General features: G+C 36.3%; 1 protein-coding gene across 1 annotated transcript in view; it reads right to left on the reverse strand.

Annotated features, from left to right (window-relative positions):
• Nucleotides 1-463: 463 nt before the first annotated feature.
• The window catches only part of LOC149302354 (uncharacterized), a 59,900-nt gene continuing 43,626 nt past the window's right edge, over nt 464-16,737 (reverse strand). Inside the window, exons 16-29 of the mRNA XM_089482435.1 lie at nt 16,666-16,719; nt 16,012-16,056; nt 15,076-15,129; nt 11,644-11,697; nt 10,587-10,640; nt 10,253-10,324; nt 8,941-8,976; nt 7,820-7,864; nt 7,260-7,292; nt 3,242-3,388; nt 3,088-3,142; nt 2,193-2,393; nt 1,254-1,331; nt 464-651 (exon numbers count right to left, since the gene is read on the reverse strand). Of these exons, the coding sequence (XP_089338561.1) occupies nt 464-651; nt 1,254-1,331; nt 2,193-2,393; nt 3,088-3,142; nt 3,242-3,388; nt 7,260-7,292; nt 7,820-7,864; nt 8,941-8,976; nt 10,253-10,324; nt 10,587-10,640; nt 11,644-11,697; nt 15,076-15,129; nt 16,012-16,056; nt 16,666-16,719 (1,116 nt within the window). The remainder of the gene's footprint in view (nt 652-1,253; nt 1,332-2,192; nt 2,394-3,087; nt 3,143-3,241; nt 3,389-7,259; nt 7,293-7,819; nt 7,865-8,940; nt 8,977-10,252; nt 10,325-10,586; nt 10,641-11,643; nt 11,698-15,075; nt 15,130-16,011; nt 16,057-16,665; nt 16,720-16,737) is intronic.

The following is a 16,737-nucleotide window of genomic DNA, read 5'->3' on the forward strand; positions in this document are numbered from 1 at the left end:
TTCATGTAAAATACATTCAGGTTTGAAATCAATTGCAAAAAATAGCTTAAATTTGTATCCCTGGAATGATATATTCTAGTAAAACACAATAGTTGTTGAAAACTGTATCAGCTATTCTTGTTTTATGAAATATAGATGCATGACACATTCTTGCTCTCAAAGTCTCATTGAATCTGAGCTACAAGGTTTATGTGAAACCATTTCACAGTTATTTATATCTGTATAATTTACACATAGATGACCGATCAATAGTAGGACCTAATAACGTCAATAGCAGTTTATAAGACAACAATTCTTTAAACTTCTAATGGCTGTCAATGTTTGAACTAAAGCCAAAAATAATTAACTTAAAAATAAAAAGAGGTACTTGTGTTCCTAATAAGTTGACAAAAAGTAATCTTCCTGAGGCATGAAAGACGAGAACAGGTAAAAACCTTACCAATGCTTCTCCTATAATCGAATGCTAATAGTTAGGTCCTTTTCTAAATGGGTCTCTTCCAACAATTGCACTAAAACATAAAGATGGATCACAAATCCCTGGCTCTCCAGGTGGTCCCCGTGCACCAGGAGAGCCACGTTCGCCATCTCTACCCGAAGGCCCTGGTTGCCCAGTCCGTCCTTCCTTGCTTAATCCAGGTGGACCCATAGGTCCTAAAGTTGTGAAAAAAGAAGAGCATTAGTAGGATTCTACAGTCTAATTTGATTTGTTTATGTTTACTGTAAAGTGTAGGCCATAATTGAATACACAATCAGAAAATATGTTATGCCAGATGACAGGGATCTGAAGTGGCTGATACAACCCCCTGCTACTTTAATGATCATATCAAGCATCTATGTGTGCTGGAGTTGAGGGGAGAAGGCTGACTGAAGGCAGCCTAGATACCCTTCTGTAAACTGGAGCTGGCATTGCAGGCTCCACACTGACAGATACATTATAACAGCCAGTATAACAGGAGGGATCGAGTAGAGTTCTCTAAGCAGGTCTCCCTTCCTTTCTTCACTTATAGTGTTATATAAAAAGTTGCTTACTGATTATTGTGTTTATTAAAACAATTTAAACAATCAAAATAATAATGTATTTAATACTGAATACAACATAATAGTAATTAAAATGGATAAATAGTTAATGGAGACATTATTTGTTAGTACTAATATCAACAACCTATGGTTTACTGTTTGCATTTTTGATCATGTTGCACAAAGGGCTCTCAATCCTTACTTGATACCCCAATGTCAGAAACATGAAGTCCTACCTGGGATTCCTGGTGGGCCTTGAAATCCAAGCTCTCTATCTCCTTTATCGCCTTTTATGCCAGGCCTCCCAGGAGGTCCTATTTAGATTGGAAATAAATATCTTGAGAGTTATTATAGTAACAATATTTTGCAGAATAAATAGTAACAATATTTTGCAGAATAAATGTAGCAATAAATTGTCTATGCGATTCATGAGTGAGCAATTTTACAATTCACTGCCATTAGGTGCCAATGAATTACAATTATTTATTTTGTTTGTATTTTCCTTTTGTGTCGGGCATATATATATATTTATTGGTTGACCCTTTTTCTTTGGCTCAAAATGTGAGCTAACACGCTCACACAGCATGCGGGAGGGAGTATGAATGAGTCTGTGTGATGAGTATGTATTTATGTTTGTATGTCTAAATGTGTGATAGCATGGATGTGAAAGTGTAAATGGGGGCGAAGATGGCACAGACAGGCTGTTTTGTGGCAAATATGTTGGTAGATGGCTATTTGTGTACAAGCTGTGTGCTGGGTAGGTCTGTGGATGTAATCTGGGCACTGGGGCAAGTCCTATGTGTACAATCTGGGTGAGGGGGCACCACAGGGGTGGAACACCTAATGCAGGCCATGATCACGACTCACACAACCGTTTGTGGGCACTCGCCGGACCCACATGGCTCATTTTCTTTGCGGTCGGCATAGTACTGTGCTCCTTCCTTGCCCTGTGTATGTGGTGTGAGGGCATCTCGTGCAGAGTCACCATAGGGTTAAAAGGAGGGAAGACCGCACTGACTCTGACAGTCTCCTTCTAATCTGCAAAGTCAGTGAGGAAAGTACTAAGGGTTTTTTTTCTTTTTTTGGTTGTTGGAGTGGAGGGTGTCCGATCCATACGACAAAAGAAAGAAAGACACACATATAGATATTGACTCATTCATGTTTTCTACACATACCTTTAGGACCAGGGACACCTGGGCTTCCTGGATGTCCCACAAGCCCAGGGAAACCATTTCTTCCTGGCGGCCCTGGTTGACCAGATGGACCTTCAGGACCTATTGGACCAGGAGGTCCTGGTAGTCCAGGAGACCCCTTCTGAGCTTTACACTGATCACAATGCTGTAGTCTTTCACTATGCAGCAGAGATGGTAAGTGGGCTGAAGTAAGAAGCACAATAGAACCATTCATTAATATTTGTTTCCTACAACAGCACATAAGAGAAATATGGCACTTTGTTGGTGGCATGTTATAAAAACACCAGTGTTGAGGTACATCAGTAATCAGAAACCTCTTTACATGCAAAGTAAATTCAGTAATGTTGCATTTGTTACATTTATATTGTTTCATCTGTGCTCACTTAAGATGCTTAATTATATAGTATAGTCTGCAGCTCTGAACTATGGACACAGAGGACATAATAAGTAGTGCATCACATAACAATTTGGACTTAAATTGTTTACCGCTCAAATGAGTTTACAATCTAGGTTATCTAATAATATTATATTATATAATATTATATTATATTATTAATGTGATATTATTAAACATATTAAATTTAATATCATGAAAATCTTATTCTGTGTGTATCTTCTTTTGGATATTAATACAACCTCTATGGTGATCTAGATCACATAATGTCAATGTTATAGTGCCTATGTAAATTTTAGCCAATGTTTTGCCTTCATCAAACAAGTTGTTAGCCCTATAACAATGGAGAATACTGTAATCTGTTTTAAGTATTCCTTGAAGTCCCTGAGTGAGAATTTGGGGCTGTGTCTGATGAAAGGCTCCAGTCATGATTGGGCACTTGTTTAAGAGTTACATGAAAAATGAATATTTTTGTGTTCATACCTTTTACAACATCGAGGCAAATTTGTCGTACAAATTCCTCAGAGTGTTCTCTACCCTGTAACAAAATAATGTTAAAAACTTTTTTGTTATTATTTTAATTTTGCTATTGAGATGAAATGGTAATAAAGGTATGCTTATCACAAAAGGTACACACAGGCCGTCCTTCAGGTCCTGGTGATCCAGGTGGTCCTCTTTCACCACTAATGCCTCTTGGGCCAGTAGGACCAACTAATCCAGGGCTTCCTGGTTCACCTCGTTGCCCATTAAAGCCTCGGGATCCTGGATCTCCAGTTTCTCCTTTCTGAAATAACATTATAGGTACAGAAATATATTATTTTCTAAAAAAAATCAGTTACTCTGAACAAAAAAAATAAAATAAGGATATGATCTAAACGAATTTGTTATTAATTTTATTGTAAAATCTTTGCACATATTAACATTTAAATAATTTAAAAATAACATACAACTCTCAATAGCACAATAAAAATACTGAGTAGTAGATTTTTTTATAACTGTTCTAATGCAAATATGTAAGCCTGTCTAACATCCACAGGTGATAGCTCAAATCAAATCCTAAACACAGCATTTTGAGCACATCAAAATGTACTCCTAATACCTGCAGACACACGCATTATATATTGTACTGTCGGCTAGCGGCCGGTGGAGAAATGATCAAGCAGTTTATAAGTGAAATCAAGGAAATTTGACAATGGACTCACAACATACACACAAAAGACATGACATTTTCCTCTGAAGATGTTTGTGCACTAAAAGGTATCATAATCTACTAGGGTTATTGTCTTCTCTGCAGTAACTACTAGTAGTAATATCCTTTATTCAACAAATGTAAAAATTGAAGCAGTGTTGTTAGGATACGATGGGGGTCTTCTGTAGTCATGGAAACAGAAATCTGCGCTTATCTCTACATTCTACAGATCTTCATTGAGAAATCGAATCAACCATCCTTTCTTTTTTTATGGTGAGAATATAATTAAACCTTCAACTCTATGTTGTATTTTAATAAAGTGTGTAATATAAATTACTTCTGAAATGCAAAGATTATTAGGAAGTGGCACAAAGGCTTGGAGACCAATGCTATAAATACATTTTTCAAGCGAGTAAGTAATAAAACAATCATACAGATATAAATCAGTTGGAATTGGCTTACAGTTTTGTCAACTACAGCAAAAAATGGCCTCATTTCTAAGAAGAAGCACATCTGTACCACAGAATATGCCAGCCAAGGACTTGGCTTAGAATAATTTGAAAGTACTGCATAAACACCAGAACTATGCGAAGCAAAGGATGCTAGTTATTTTATCTAGATTAGACCATAAAATGTTTTTTTTAACAAACATTTAGCGTTATGAAATGTTGGAAATACTAGTCATTATTGGAAAACCAATCACACATTAAAATTTCACCAGTGGGTCTACCAACAGACACAGAAAGTGGACAAAGGAAACAATCATAACAAGCTGCCACGTACTGTTATGGCCAGGTTTATCAGAATATTTTGGGGGGAAATGTGGTTAGTCTTACAGTCTCCTTTACAATTATCAGATATATGTTTTTTTCCCTTAACCCCTTAAGGACAATGGGCGGTCCCTTAACCCATTGAAAACAATGCATTTTGAGCCCGTACATTAAGTTGTTAAACCACTGTAACCAATTAACAAGGGCTAGATTTTCCAAATACAAGACACAATAAGTTATCTTTTTTTATTAAAGTCTAAGGAAAACCAATGTCTTCATCCAATGTATTCATCAATACACTTATTGTGTTGTGCACAGGTTAAGCAAATATTTGGAAATTGGATATTTCTTCAATTCTTTTAATGATTTAATACTACTTATGTATTGATAACCAGGTTTATAAAACAAAATGTAAAACGGTTATTAAGCATTTCCATAAGTATTTGTTTCACCTGGCATCAATGTATCTGCCCACACTGTTATCTTTGAATTATTCAGAATTATGTATAAACATGACTGTTCCCAAGCTATTTTTAAAATATCAATTGCAAAAAAAAGTTTACGGCATAAATTCTGAAACAACGACCAGGTTGTTTATATCAACAGAGGTTATATCAAGAGTTGAACTTACTTCAGTATGCTCTGAAGAAATTAAAACACAGCCGAATAAAATGGAATGCATTTTTGTAAACTAATTCATTATTATCCAGCCTTTTAACATTCATGTTGTTCATGACATGTAAAACAAATGTAATATTTAATTACCCATTGGGTACATTTTGATCATTATGATTGTTTTTGTTTAGTTTTTGGTCCATTTGTTTTTGGACAACAAGTTTTTCTGCCCTTTCAATTTGGATGAAACTCTGAGGGCTTTTTCCATTCAGAACAAGAAAAGTCTTGAGTAGAAGCAGAGTTGTGTAATGAAACAGTTATACGAAAGCAATCAGTGGAGGAAGTAGGGCAACATTAAGAGCAAGTGTGATAGTGTGAGAGAGTATGACAGAGAATGAGTGTATGAGAGAGCATGGGTAAGAGTAAAAAAACAACAAAATTCAAACAAAAATTCAGAGCTCTTTGCTTCATTTTTGTGTTTCGTTGGCGGTCCTTCCTCATTTTCCACCGTTCGTACAAATTGACAAGTTTCATGAAAATTTACATTTGTAGGAATCAGAATGCGCACTTCAAAAAAAAAATAAAGGATTTATTTGCTTCTTTATTTCTTTCTCTGTATATCACTCACTAATGGAGCAGCAACTGCAGGCACATTAATGGATGAAATAGGACCCTTTAGATCTCACTTGTGATAAATGGGTCTATCACCATCAGGAGTACCTGATTACAATGATTTTACTGCTTATGACAATCTCAATATCATAAGCTTTGTGTGAAGTACCAGACTTTTAGGGCTTTGACAAATCAGAATAACACATTTAGCAGATCTGATTGGGTCTGACTGGATTAACCGAGATATCACCTAGAAATTGTCTTTTTCCTTAATTTTTTTGGACTTTTTCTAGAATTGTGCTCTTAAAAGTTAAGGTTTAAGTATTCTTGAGGAAACACTGAATTACGTATCTGTTAACAATAGACTAGGTCTCCCGGCTCCAGGAGTTAAAAGTCTGTAAAAGCGACTCTATTGGTCACCGGAAGTGGCCTCCTCTGGCATCACCCAGAAAAGGGCAGTGCTCTTCATTTGTTGATGTCAGAGGAGCTCCCTGCCAGCGCCCAATAGAGTCGCTCTTATGGACCTTTAACTCCTGGCGCAATCCTACAGATTCCTGTTCCTGTTAATCCCTGCGATGCTACGAAGACTAAAGTTAGGCTAGAGGCAGTGAATTGTATGGGGAGGACCAAGGATATTACTTAGGAGATATTTACGAAGACGAAGAGTAACACGAAGATTCTTCATGTTGTGCTTCTTCATCTTTGTGTATGTTTACCCGCCGCCATATTAGTTTATTTGGTATTCACTTTGAACAAAATTCGTGTTCATTTTCATGTTCTCCCGAATACAAATGCACAAATCTAGTTAATAATCAAATCAACAAATCAGCTGAGCTTCAAACCTTGGAAACTATCAGCTATATTGTTAATAGTAGCATTACCATTTAATGGTAAAACAATGAGAAACAATTACACATAATCTAACAAGTCATGCCACCGTATGACATTGTACATTTGGAGTGTTGAAGATATTGGTGCAAGAGGTCCAAACACATTTTAAGGAGAGGTAAAGGAGGTGGTCACAAACAAGGCAAGGTTAAAGGTTTATCCAGATCTACACGTTGACTATGTTTAGTTGATTTTCAGAAGAGTCACACCAGGTTGAAAACTCAGTTCCTTTTTGACAATCTTATTCCTTTTACGAACAGCTTGACATGGGCTTAATTTGAATTGCATCAGTGTCTTTCGGTCCAAAACCAGCAAGACATATATGTATGCTATTGAACATGCACTGAGCCTTAGTGCTCATGGGACATCGGTGAGCAAGCAGGTAGCCTAAGCCAATGCAACACTAGGTAATGGGCAAAAAAAGAGTCACTGCCAAATACACACCTTTTGCTTTCACTTTATTGGACTATCATACCCAATTCTCCTAACCTATTAAAATCACAGTACTCTTACTGCTTTCTCTCGGTTTCAGTTCCCAACATGCACAAAATATGGATCCCTCTCATGTCTGTAATAAATACCTCTCCTTTGGAACCAGCCACTCCAGATTCTCCCTTAAAAAGTAAGAAATAAAAAATAGATTATTAAAAAATATCAGGTAGTTTACTAAGTAATCATGATTTACATATACTCAATTTGCACTGTTACATGGTTTAATCCACTGTAAAAATTAGATTATTAGAGTTGGGAGTAGTTGATATGCAAATTGATAATTTTATCTCTGACAGCTTTATTTTATCTTTGTAAAAACACCTTGACAGCCCAGGAAAAATAGGAATGCTAAAGATATACAATATGTGAATGGAATACAGAACAGGCAGAAAAAATTATGTGTAACTTAAACACCAGCAGTAATATTTTAGATGTTAAGCCTAGAACCTTGCCTTCACAACCACTGAATTTTGTCTAACATTTTCATCAATCAATAGTGTCAGTGCATAGGTTAAATACCTTCTTTCCTAAAAATAATTTGAAACAGTTAAAAAAACTCTGAATTAATTTCACATTGTGTATGTTTTTTTGCTAACAGAAAGCCCCAACTAGCAAAACAAAACAAGCTAAACCACAAGAAAAACAATACCTTGAGACCTGGAACACCCAAAGCACCACGTTCCCCCTTGTGACCCTACACATACCAAAGACACGGAATAATACATTACTTCTTTAACCATTATATATAGACACCAAACTACCATTATACATATGTATGGTAATTAAATATGTGTATCTATCCTAAATAACTCCAGCGATAGTATATGGACAAAATGGGACACCTGACCATTACACCAATAGGGATTTTTATGACATTGTATGACATTCGGAATACATAGACATTAATATGTAGCTTGTCCCCCTTTGCAGCTATGACAGCTTCCACTTTACTGGGAAGACTTTCCACAAGATTTTGGAGGGTTTCTGTGGGACATTTTGCCCATTCATCCAGTATAGCATTTGTGAGGTCAGGCACTGATGTTCATTCCAAAGGCGTTCCATGGGGTTGAGGCTAGGGCTCTGTGTTGGTCAGTCAAGTTCTTCCACACAAACTCATCCAACCATGTCTTTATGGACCTTGTTTTGTGCACTGGGGCACAGTCATGCTAGATTAATAGAGAGGGGCCTTTCCCAAACTGTTCCGACAATGTTGGAAGCATCGCATTGTCCAAAATGTCTTGGTATGTCGCCTTCAGCATACCAAGACATTTTGGACAAGGGTATGTTTCCAACTTTGTCGGAACAGTTTGGGGAAGGCTCATTTCTATTCCACAATTCCAGATCCTTTCCTTTCATTTTTTTATACATATGCAGTGATATGAATATTAGTCAAAAATATGTGTTTAGAAAAGTGAGGGTGAGTCATTTTATCTGATTGCATGGACATACATTTTCTGTCTAACTCTATAGAATACAACACCATAGATATATAGGGATTTAAAAATAAAATAAAAATTACTGCCATTATTTTTAAAATCATTTCTAATGTCACTGAAAAATAGTGACACCAAAACCCATAATGTCAACTTTTCTCATTTCCCTGAAAATAAGGAAGCTCAAATAAGCCTAAAATGTGTAAAGCAAGTGAGTAATCTTGGAAACATATTTAAAATAATCATAAACCTTTAATTCATTCTACTAACAAACAATGAATGCTAGGATCATCTGACATAGATCTATTTTTCCCAAAGGAAAAAGGCAGAGTTGTACCTGATTGCCTCTTTCACCCGAACTTCCTTTATCACCCTGAAAAAAAGTATCACAATTAGTAATACACTGTGATACACACAGTAATACACACTGGTACACAGGTCCCAGGTCTCTGGAAATCCCTTTTCTCTTAAGGTGTCTCTACCCTCTCCGCTGACCACTTCCGTGCCCCTGTCTCCTTTCTTGCAGCTCTGCTTCTTTTCCTGCCTCTTCTTGTTCTTCTGCCTTCTTTTGCTTCTATTGTTGTCCTCTTTCTTCATCTGCTTCTCCAGGAACCAGGTCTTCTGGAGCACTTCCACAAAAGAGCAGAGGCTGTTTTCATGGCTCTGCCCTTTTGCAGCAGTACGCTGAGAAACCAGAATAATGGAAACATATTTTCTGAGAAGGAGAGAATCAGAAATGCTTCTCTTATTCTGCAAATCTATGTTTATTTTTCTGGCCTCTCAGAGTACCTCCGCAAATGGGTGGAGCCACAGGGACCGCCCCCATCGACAATCTGGGAGAGGGTGTGTCCTGGAAGTGCCTCGGAAGGGCAGGTTCATGGAGAAGCGGATGAAGGAAGAAGACAGAAAAAAAGGCAGGAGACGAAACAAAGATTTCCAGCGTGTGTGCATCCATTAGAATTCATTAGATTTCCAGCGTGTCTGCATCCATTAGATTTCATTAGATTTCCAGCGGGTCTGATAGGAAGCACTGCACGCTTGAACAGAAGGTGTTCCCATTGATTTTTCATGCCAATGCTTGGCTAGTTTAAAAGCAGCCAAAAATGGCAAGACTCATATCAGTAATTTATACCCAATAACGGATCAATAATTCACTGTATTTTATGTATATTTTTCTGTTTTATCTTTTGCATAGTAAAGATCATATAGATATTTTCTAGATTGCGTTATCACAATAAATAATATCTTGATTGACCATTGATCATGGTGGAATTATACATTTGATGTTTCAGGGATAAAATATAGGGTATCTCTTTATATTAATATTGTGGGTGTGCTTCATGATAATTAATAGGGCCCACATTTTGTATATCTTACAAAACAATGGTTTTGATTATTTTATCTCATAAATATCCCAAACACCATCCTACTGCACTTATCTACACAACCTTAAAGCTTATCAGCCAACAGGTTAAGTGGCAATACATAGAAGCCCATTGATCATTTTCCCACTAGAACATGGGCTAGTCCACCTCAAACATTTACCTCCCCTGTAACTATTGCCAATTTTCATGTAGATTATAAACCAGGCCAGCTCTCTGAAAAAGTCTCTATTATACATTGAAAAATAAATTGTTAATAGGATTTACCTTTGGACCCATGATTCCTGGTATACCACTGTATCCTTGTTGACCAGGTGGACCTGTTTCACCCTTTTCACCCTGTCATATAAGAAGCATATTATTTGAATATAGTTGGACAGAATGTCTGAGTTCTTGAACAGCATTCCATTGCTCATGGAAATATGAGTAATTTCAAGTCTGCTGATTGATACCCTGTTTATAATCTTATTTATAGATTTAGCATGGAATTTAAAATATTCTGTATATTATTCAGGTTAGAATGATGAGTCTACATGCTTCAAAAAGTGATGTCCATATGAGTGATCCAGAATCAAGATATTCAAAATAATTTATGTCTAACCTTTATGCCTTGAGATCCTGCTTTTCCAGGAAGCCCTGGATCACCTTTATTACCCTATAAAGAAACCTTTTTTGGATTAGTATTATCAATATAAATAATTTCCAACAAACACGTTAAATACGTCATATATTTTTTCCCTTAGTAAAAATAATAATTAGACATGTGCATTCGGATTTGTACGAATTGCAAATTTACAGAATTTTGGCAAATTCTGTGTTTCATACAAACCCACGAAAATGAGGCCAGCCCCTCCCCATGAAGCTGAGGAAAATTAAGCAAAAAGCTCAGAATTTTTGTCCGAAATTCACAGGCCCTTTCACTCACTCTCTCGTCACTCTTTCACACTCTCATTCTCGTTCACTTTCTCTCTCACAAGCTCTAAATGCTTCCCTACCTTCCCTGCCAACCACGTCATTTTGGCTAAAGTTCACGCCAGGTTCTGCCCGATCCTCAAACTGAATGAGAGGACTTCACTGAAAGTGCCACTATTTTGCCATAAGGTGAACTTCCGCCAAAATTGTTGTGCTATCAGTGATGCTGTCTCCTCCGACTGAAAGATCGGGTGAGAGGACATCACTGGAAGCTCCTCCATTTTGGTGAAAGTTTGAACAAGATTATGGAGATGCGGACCAAGATAGAAGATAAAAGACAAAAGAGAGAAGATGAAGAACAAGAAAATGCGAAAGTGAAAGCTGAAGCGGTCAGCAGAGAAGGTAGGGAAGGGAGTGAACGAGAATGAGAGTTTGAGAGAGTGAGTAAGAATGTGAGAGACTGAGTGGAAGTGATTGAATGTGGGCACCGTGAAACAAATTTTGTTCCCAAGTTAAAAATGCCCTCAGATTTTCGTTCGAACTGAAAGAGCAGGGAATGTAATTTGTGGCCCTGAAAATGAATAGGCCAAAAACAAACCAAAACATTTGTCCAAATAGTTGTTGGCCCATTTGCTCATGTCTAATAATAATGTGCCTTTATTTTCAAACAAATTTCATTTAAAAGACCAGCATTGATACATATCTAAAATAAGCACTTAGAAAAAATAATATATTCAGATTTTTACCTTTGGTCCTGCTGCTCCTGGAGGACCAGATAATCCCTCTGGTCCAGTTAAACCCTAAAATGAAATGAAAAATAATGCATATTTCTGTAGGTGTCTTAGATTACATTTATTGTTTTTTTTATTGTATTTTTTTTATTTGTGATTAGTTGTGCACATCTACAGCACACATTCTAGGAAGCTACAGATTGATGGGTCAATTAAGTATTTCCACACATTAGCAGCAGGGTTTATTGACGCCACACTACCAACACATGTATAATTACTTGGCAACTAAATTCTGGAATGGTAATGTATATTTGCACTTAAACAGTTTCAGATTTCATATTCTAAAAACTCACAATATTCTGTAGCTTTTATTATTCTAAAATTTGTAATTGATAAACATGAACAAACTAGAAAGTGAACTATTTATATACAATTTCAGTTATAAATAAAATAACATATTTATATGCCTTTATATTTGATTAATAAATATCACTAAATATTAAAGAAAATGCATAATAAAGAAAATTAACACATTTCTCTCTTTTCTTTTCTCCATATTTCTTTTCTCTTTCTTTTCTTTTTTAATATTACATCCAAGAATAGCTTGGAATACACAAAGTTTAGTCCAAACTCACATTTTCCAAAAGGGAATTCCCAACTTTCTGCATCTGGACTTAATGTAGTTTTTCTTATTGCTATTGCCATCAGTAATGCACATCCAGCAACACCAAAATCAGCTAAACAAGTATTAACTATATGCAAAAAAACAGCTTTGCTTGAAGGAAGACATATTGATGATATTGGTGATCTGATAACATAAAATGTACCAGATTATTGAGCTTGATACCATTCCATTTTTAGATGGGTTTAAAAATATATGAACTATTTGAATGTGGCCAGTCATACATTACCCCAAATGTCTTAAAATACATTATATTTCATAAAATTATGTTAGTATGTAGACAATGAGGTCTATTCACAAAACAGGATGTGCTTGCAAGCAGAGGATGGATAGAGGGAAGATATACATGGAAACTACATCCTCCCTCCCAGGTTGATTAAATTACACAGAGTGTTAATGGATATTTGATCAAGACCATTAAATTACAAAATTGCTTTCTATACAACCAGTGGTAATTTTCCAATACATTGCCATTCAGTGGAGACTGGACTAGCCCTTAGATCTGGAGGTTAGATATATATATTATCATTATAAGTATTAATCATATGTTAAAACTCTCCATCCTGACACACTAGCATAAACTTTACTGCAACTTTTAAAATGTAAAGCCTTGAGCACCCACAGCAACTCAAGAGCAACCTGAGTGTCACTGTCAGGGCCGGCCCAAGGCAAAATGCCGCCTGGGGCGAATTTTAAAATGCCGCCCCCCCCCCCTTATCTACCCTTCCTCTCCCTCCGTCCCTTCCGCCCCCCCCCTTGTACTTACCTTTCAGCAGTCCTGCGGCGAGTCTCCCTGTTCGGTCTCGGTGCCGGCTTGTAATGCTGAGCGCCGGAAATCTTCCGGCACTCAGCATTACAAGCCGGCACCGAGACCGAACAGGAAGACTCACCGCAGAGGAGAGAGAGAGGGGCTCCGAGCGGGTACTGACAGCTTGGTAAGCGAAAACCACTCGGCGCCCCTTTCTCTCTCTTTCGCTTTAAAAAGTGCCGCCCCTTCAAAAGTGCCGCCTGGAGCGGTTGCCCCACTCGGCTCCATTGTCGGGCCGGCCCTGGTCACTGTCTTAGTGCATGAGAGCAGTTTGAAGTTTTGTGTGTCAAGTTACCTCAACTAATAAATTAGCCAAATTAAGTGAAGACCTGAAGCAAGAAGAATTGCAATTCTGGACATTTGAGTCATATAACATTGCACTGGGACTTGAAAACAAAAGGTGCCAGCCTTTTTTAACTATTGGATGATTTTAGCATACATTAAGTATCATGATAGATGTTTTTTATTAAATAAAATTACACACCCCGTGGTATATTAAAAGGAACAAGCAAAATGCTACCAATAACACTTTAGGGATGGGATTGTATATTGCATACACAATAAACACAATCCAATAAATCAGCATTATATGTATGAAATGTGTGATGCCCTCCCCTTTTTCCCTTTGGAGACTGAAATTAAATAGCAGAATGGAACCAATATTAAATCTACATTTTCAAAAATTTCCAGCAAATTGACTTTTTGCACATCAATCTAAGCTGTTTGAAGTTACCTTTGGGAAAAATTGATTTTCTTTAATAAAAAAATTGGACGAACATTTGCTAAAACATTGTAACGTGTTGTTTGTTTCTTTTAACAGGCTAAATACAATACACAGGAAGTGAAACTAGTTATGTTATAATTAAAAGCACCCTCAAGTTTTCCCATTATTAACTAAAATCCAGATCACCATTTCTTCCACACAGAGTTTCTCTGGAAATAATAGAAACTATGTTTTCCTGTTTATATAATAACATTTCTTGACAAAAAATACGTGTATGCAACGATCATTTAACTCGTTTATTTTAAAGACAGCATAAGAGAGGCTATCTCTACAGTAGAGAACTCTTCCTTGGCCACTGTGTTGAAAAGACTCTTTGCATCTCATGCCAAAGTGAATACATTTCACTTCCACAATAATGTCAAATGTCATATACTATCGTTGTCAATAACTCTAACATGCCATATATCATATATCACACCCAGTATCTATTATGTTCTGTCCTCCCTTTGTGTTCCTAATCAGTATTTAGCAGAGGCATTATTACATACTAATCTACAACCACCAGACAAGCCAGACATTCTGTCCCCACAGAAATCTTGCATGTGTGCTTTATGTATTGCGCTACGCCTCAAGCCAGTATCCAACCTAATGCTGATGAGTCCCATTAAGTACGAAAAAGCTGTCCATGAGTGGTGATCTGGCTTTTGCACTTCTGTACCAAGTTCTGTTTAAAGGCTGTCTGGTATAGCATACATTTGCTCCAAGGGCTCCATGTATATAGTGGATATAAAGGCAAAAAAGTGATCATTGTTAACCTAATTTGAACATCCCTACCCAGAATTCTTTGCACTGGTGGGAGCACTACAACTTTTCTGTGGGAACATCAAGTCCCTGGGCTTGTCTGGTGGTTGCAGATAAACTAATACATTTATAGTCAAGGTTGGTCCTAAGGTATCTGGCACCCTAGGCCTTAAGAGTGATTTTATTCACTCAGAAATTGGTTTCCTCTCCTGATCATTAATGTTCACTGCAAGGCCAGTCTCATCGCAGCTAATTGAGTCTGTCTCAGGTTTGTCACTAAGGTAATGTGTAAGGATGGACATCCTCCACACGGTGACACTGCTTTTTCAAACCTAACAAAGATATTTTGTACTTGCACTAACTCTTGTTCACAGACCTCAAAAGAGAACATTCTTAATGTCATCAGAGTTACAGTTATGTATAAATACTTACAGGAATTCCAGGAGGTCCTCTTGAACCTGGTTCCCCGGGAGATCCTGTATTACCCTAAAATAGAATTATTAGTATTATCTTTAATGAGGGCTCAGTAAATGACATCTTGATTGACTGGATCAAAATCTGGAACTTTAGTATTTCTGCTTCTCTAAAATGTGCGTTAATAAAATGTAGCTTTCTTTTACAACAATTTTATAGTTAATAAAAATATAGTCCGTTATGTTCCATTCTATTACAGTATGTGTGTTTTCATACACTGGCCGTCTATGCTGTTCTTTTTCTCTCCCTGTCTCACATTGATGGTGAAGCAAGGAAAGAGATTAACCACTGACTAAATCTAACAGTAACATTCTGCCATACAGTTAGTTCTTGTTAAACTCCTGATCACAGTGATAAAACAATATTTACTTTTTTTCTTCAATTTTAGGTAGATTTAGGCATTTTCTGGTATTTTAGTGTTTTTTTGTCTTATTTGGGGATAAAGAATAACGAAAAATAATAAGTATAGATATCAAAATGTAAAAAATACACTAAAATGAGAATTAGGAAAAATGTGGTTGAACAAACATTGTATAGATGCCAGAAAACCCCTGCTATTTTGGAGTTTGTGGGTACTTAAGATATTTGAAGGGTATCATGTAATGTAATTCCCCTTAAATATAGCTTTGGTGTTTCATTTGAATTTCTAGATACATTTCTATGCCTAATTTATCAGGCACAGATAATTTTGTTTACGCAACTGTGTAATATGCAACATATTAATGTTTCTTTTTAATTTAACATTGCATGGCATGGCAGGATGTCATATGTTAATACAAATCAGATGTTAAAAAGAAAAATATGCATTTAGGAGCTCAAAACTTCACATACATAAGTCATATATATTATATTGGTAAGGTAAACCTCACAGGACCATAAACCACAATTACACACCTTCATTCCACTTGTACCTTCATTTCCAGGAATTCCGGGTATTCCCTAAAACAAGTACATTATTAACATTTCTAAAAGTTTTGGATGTAGTAAACTAGTAAGCTTATTCTTACATAAGACAGGGTACCAATATGTATAAAAGAGCTGCAAAAATCTACCTAATTCCTTTTTTCTCTTTTACAATTAATGAAAAGTATTAAATATAAAACCAATAATATATTGCTCAAATAAATAGAAAGTGAGTGGTTTATGATATTACATTAGTATATTTACCGTATATATATATATATATATATATATATATATATATCATGTTTATGGTTCTGCAAGTCATCTGCCTCCAAATAGAATAAGACATCTAACAAGAATGATTCAATATTGTCATTAGTCTAGAGTCAAACTTAAAAATATATTTAAAATAAAAGTCATCATTTTCTGGAAGTTAATTTAATTAGATTACAATTTCACATTGTAATTATCAATATTTCTGGGTACCAAGATTCGTAATTTATCCCCATTTATCTAGATTAACGGCTTAGCTAATGACTCTTGCACATGTGGGCTGAATTGGTTGTCATAATGCTGAATAATTGCACCTCACCATTTTAAAAAGTAAACAGAAGAAAGATACGCTAAAAAATAAATATTATTTACTGGCAATCCTCTGCGACCTTCCATTCCTGGGGGACCTGGTTTTCCTTCTTCTCCCTGTAAAGAAATATTTGT

This window comes from Sceloporus occidentalis, unplaced genomic scaffold, assembly GCF_023333645.1.
Source record: "Sceloporus occidentalis isolate IW3139 unplaced genomic scaffold, rSceOcc1.0.p SCAF_19, whole genome shotgun sequence".
NCBI lineage: Eukaryota > Metazoa > Chordata > Lepidosauria > Squamata > Phrynosomatidae > Sceloporus > Sceloporus occidentalis.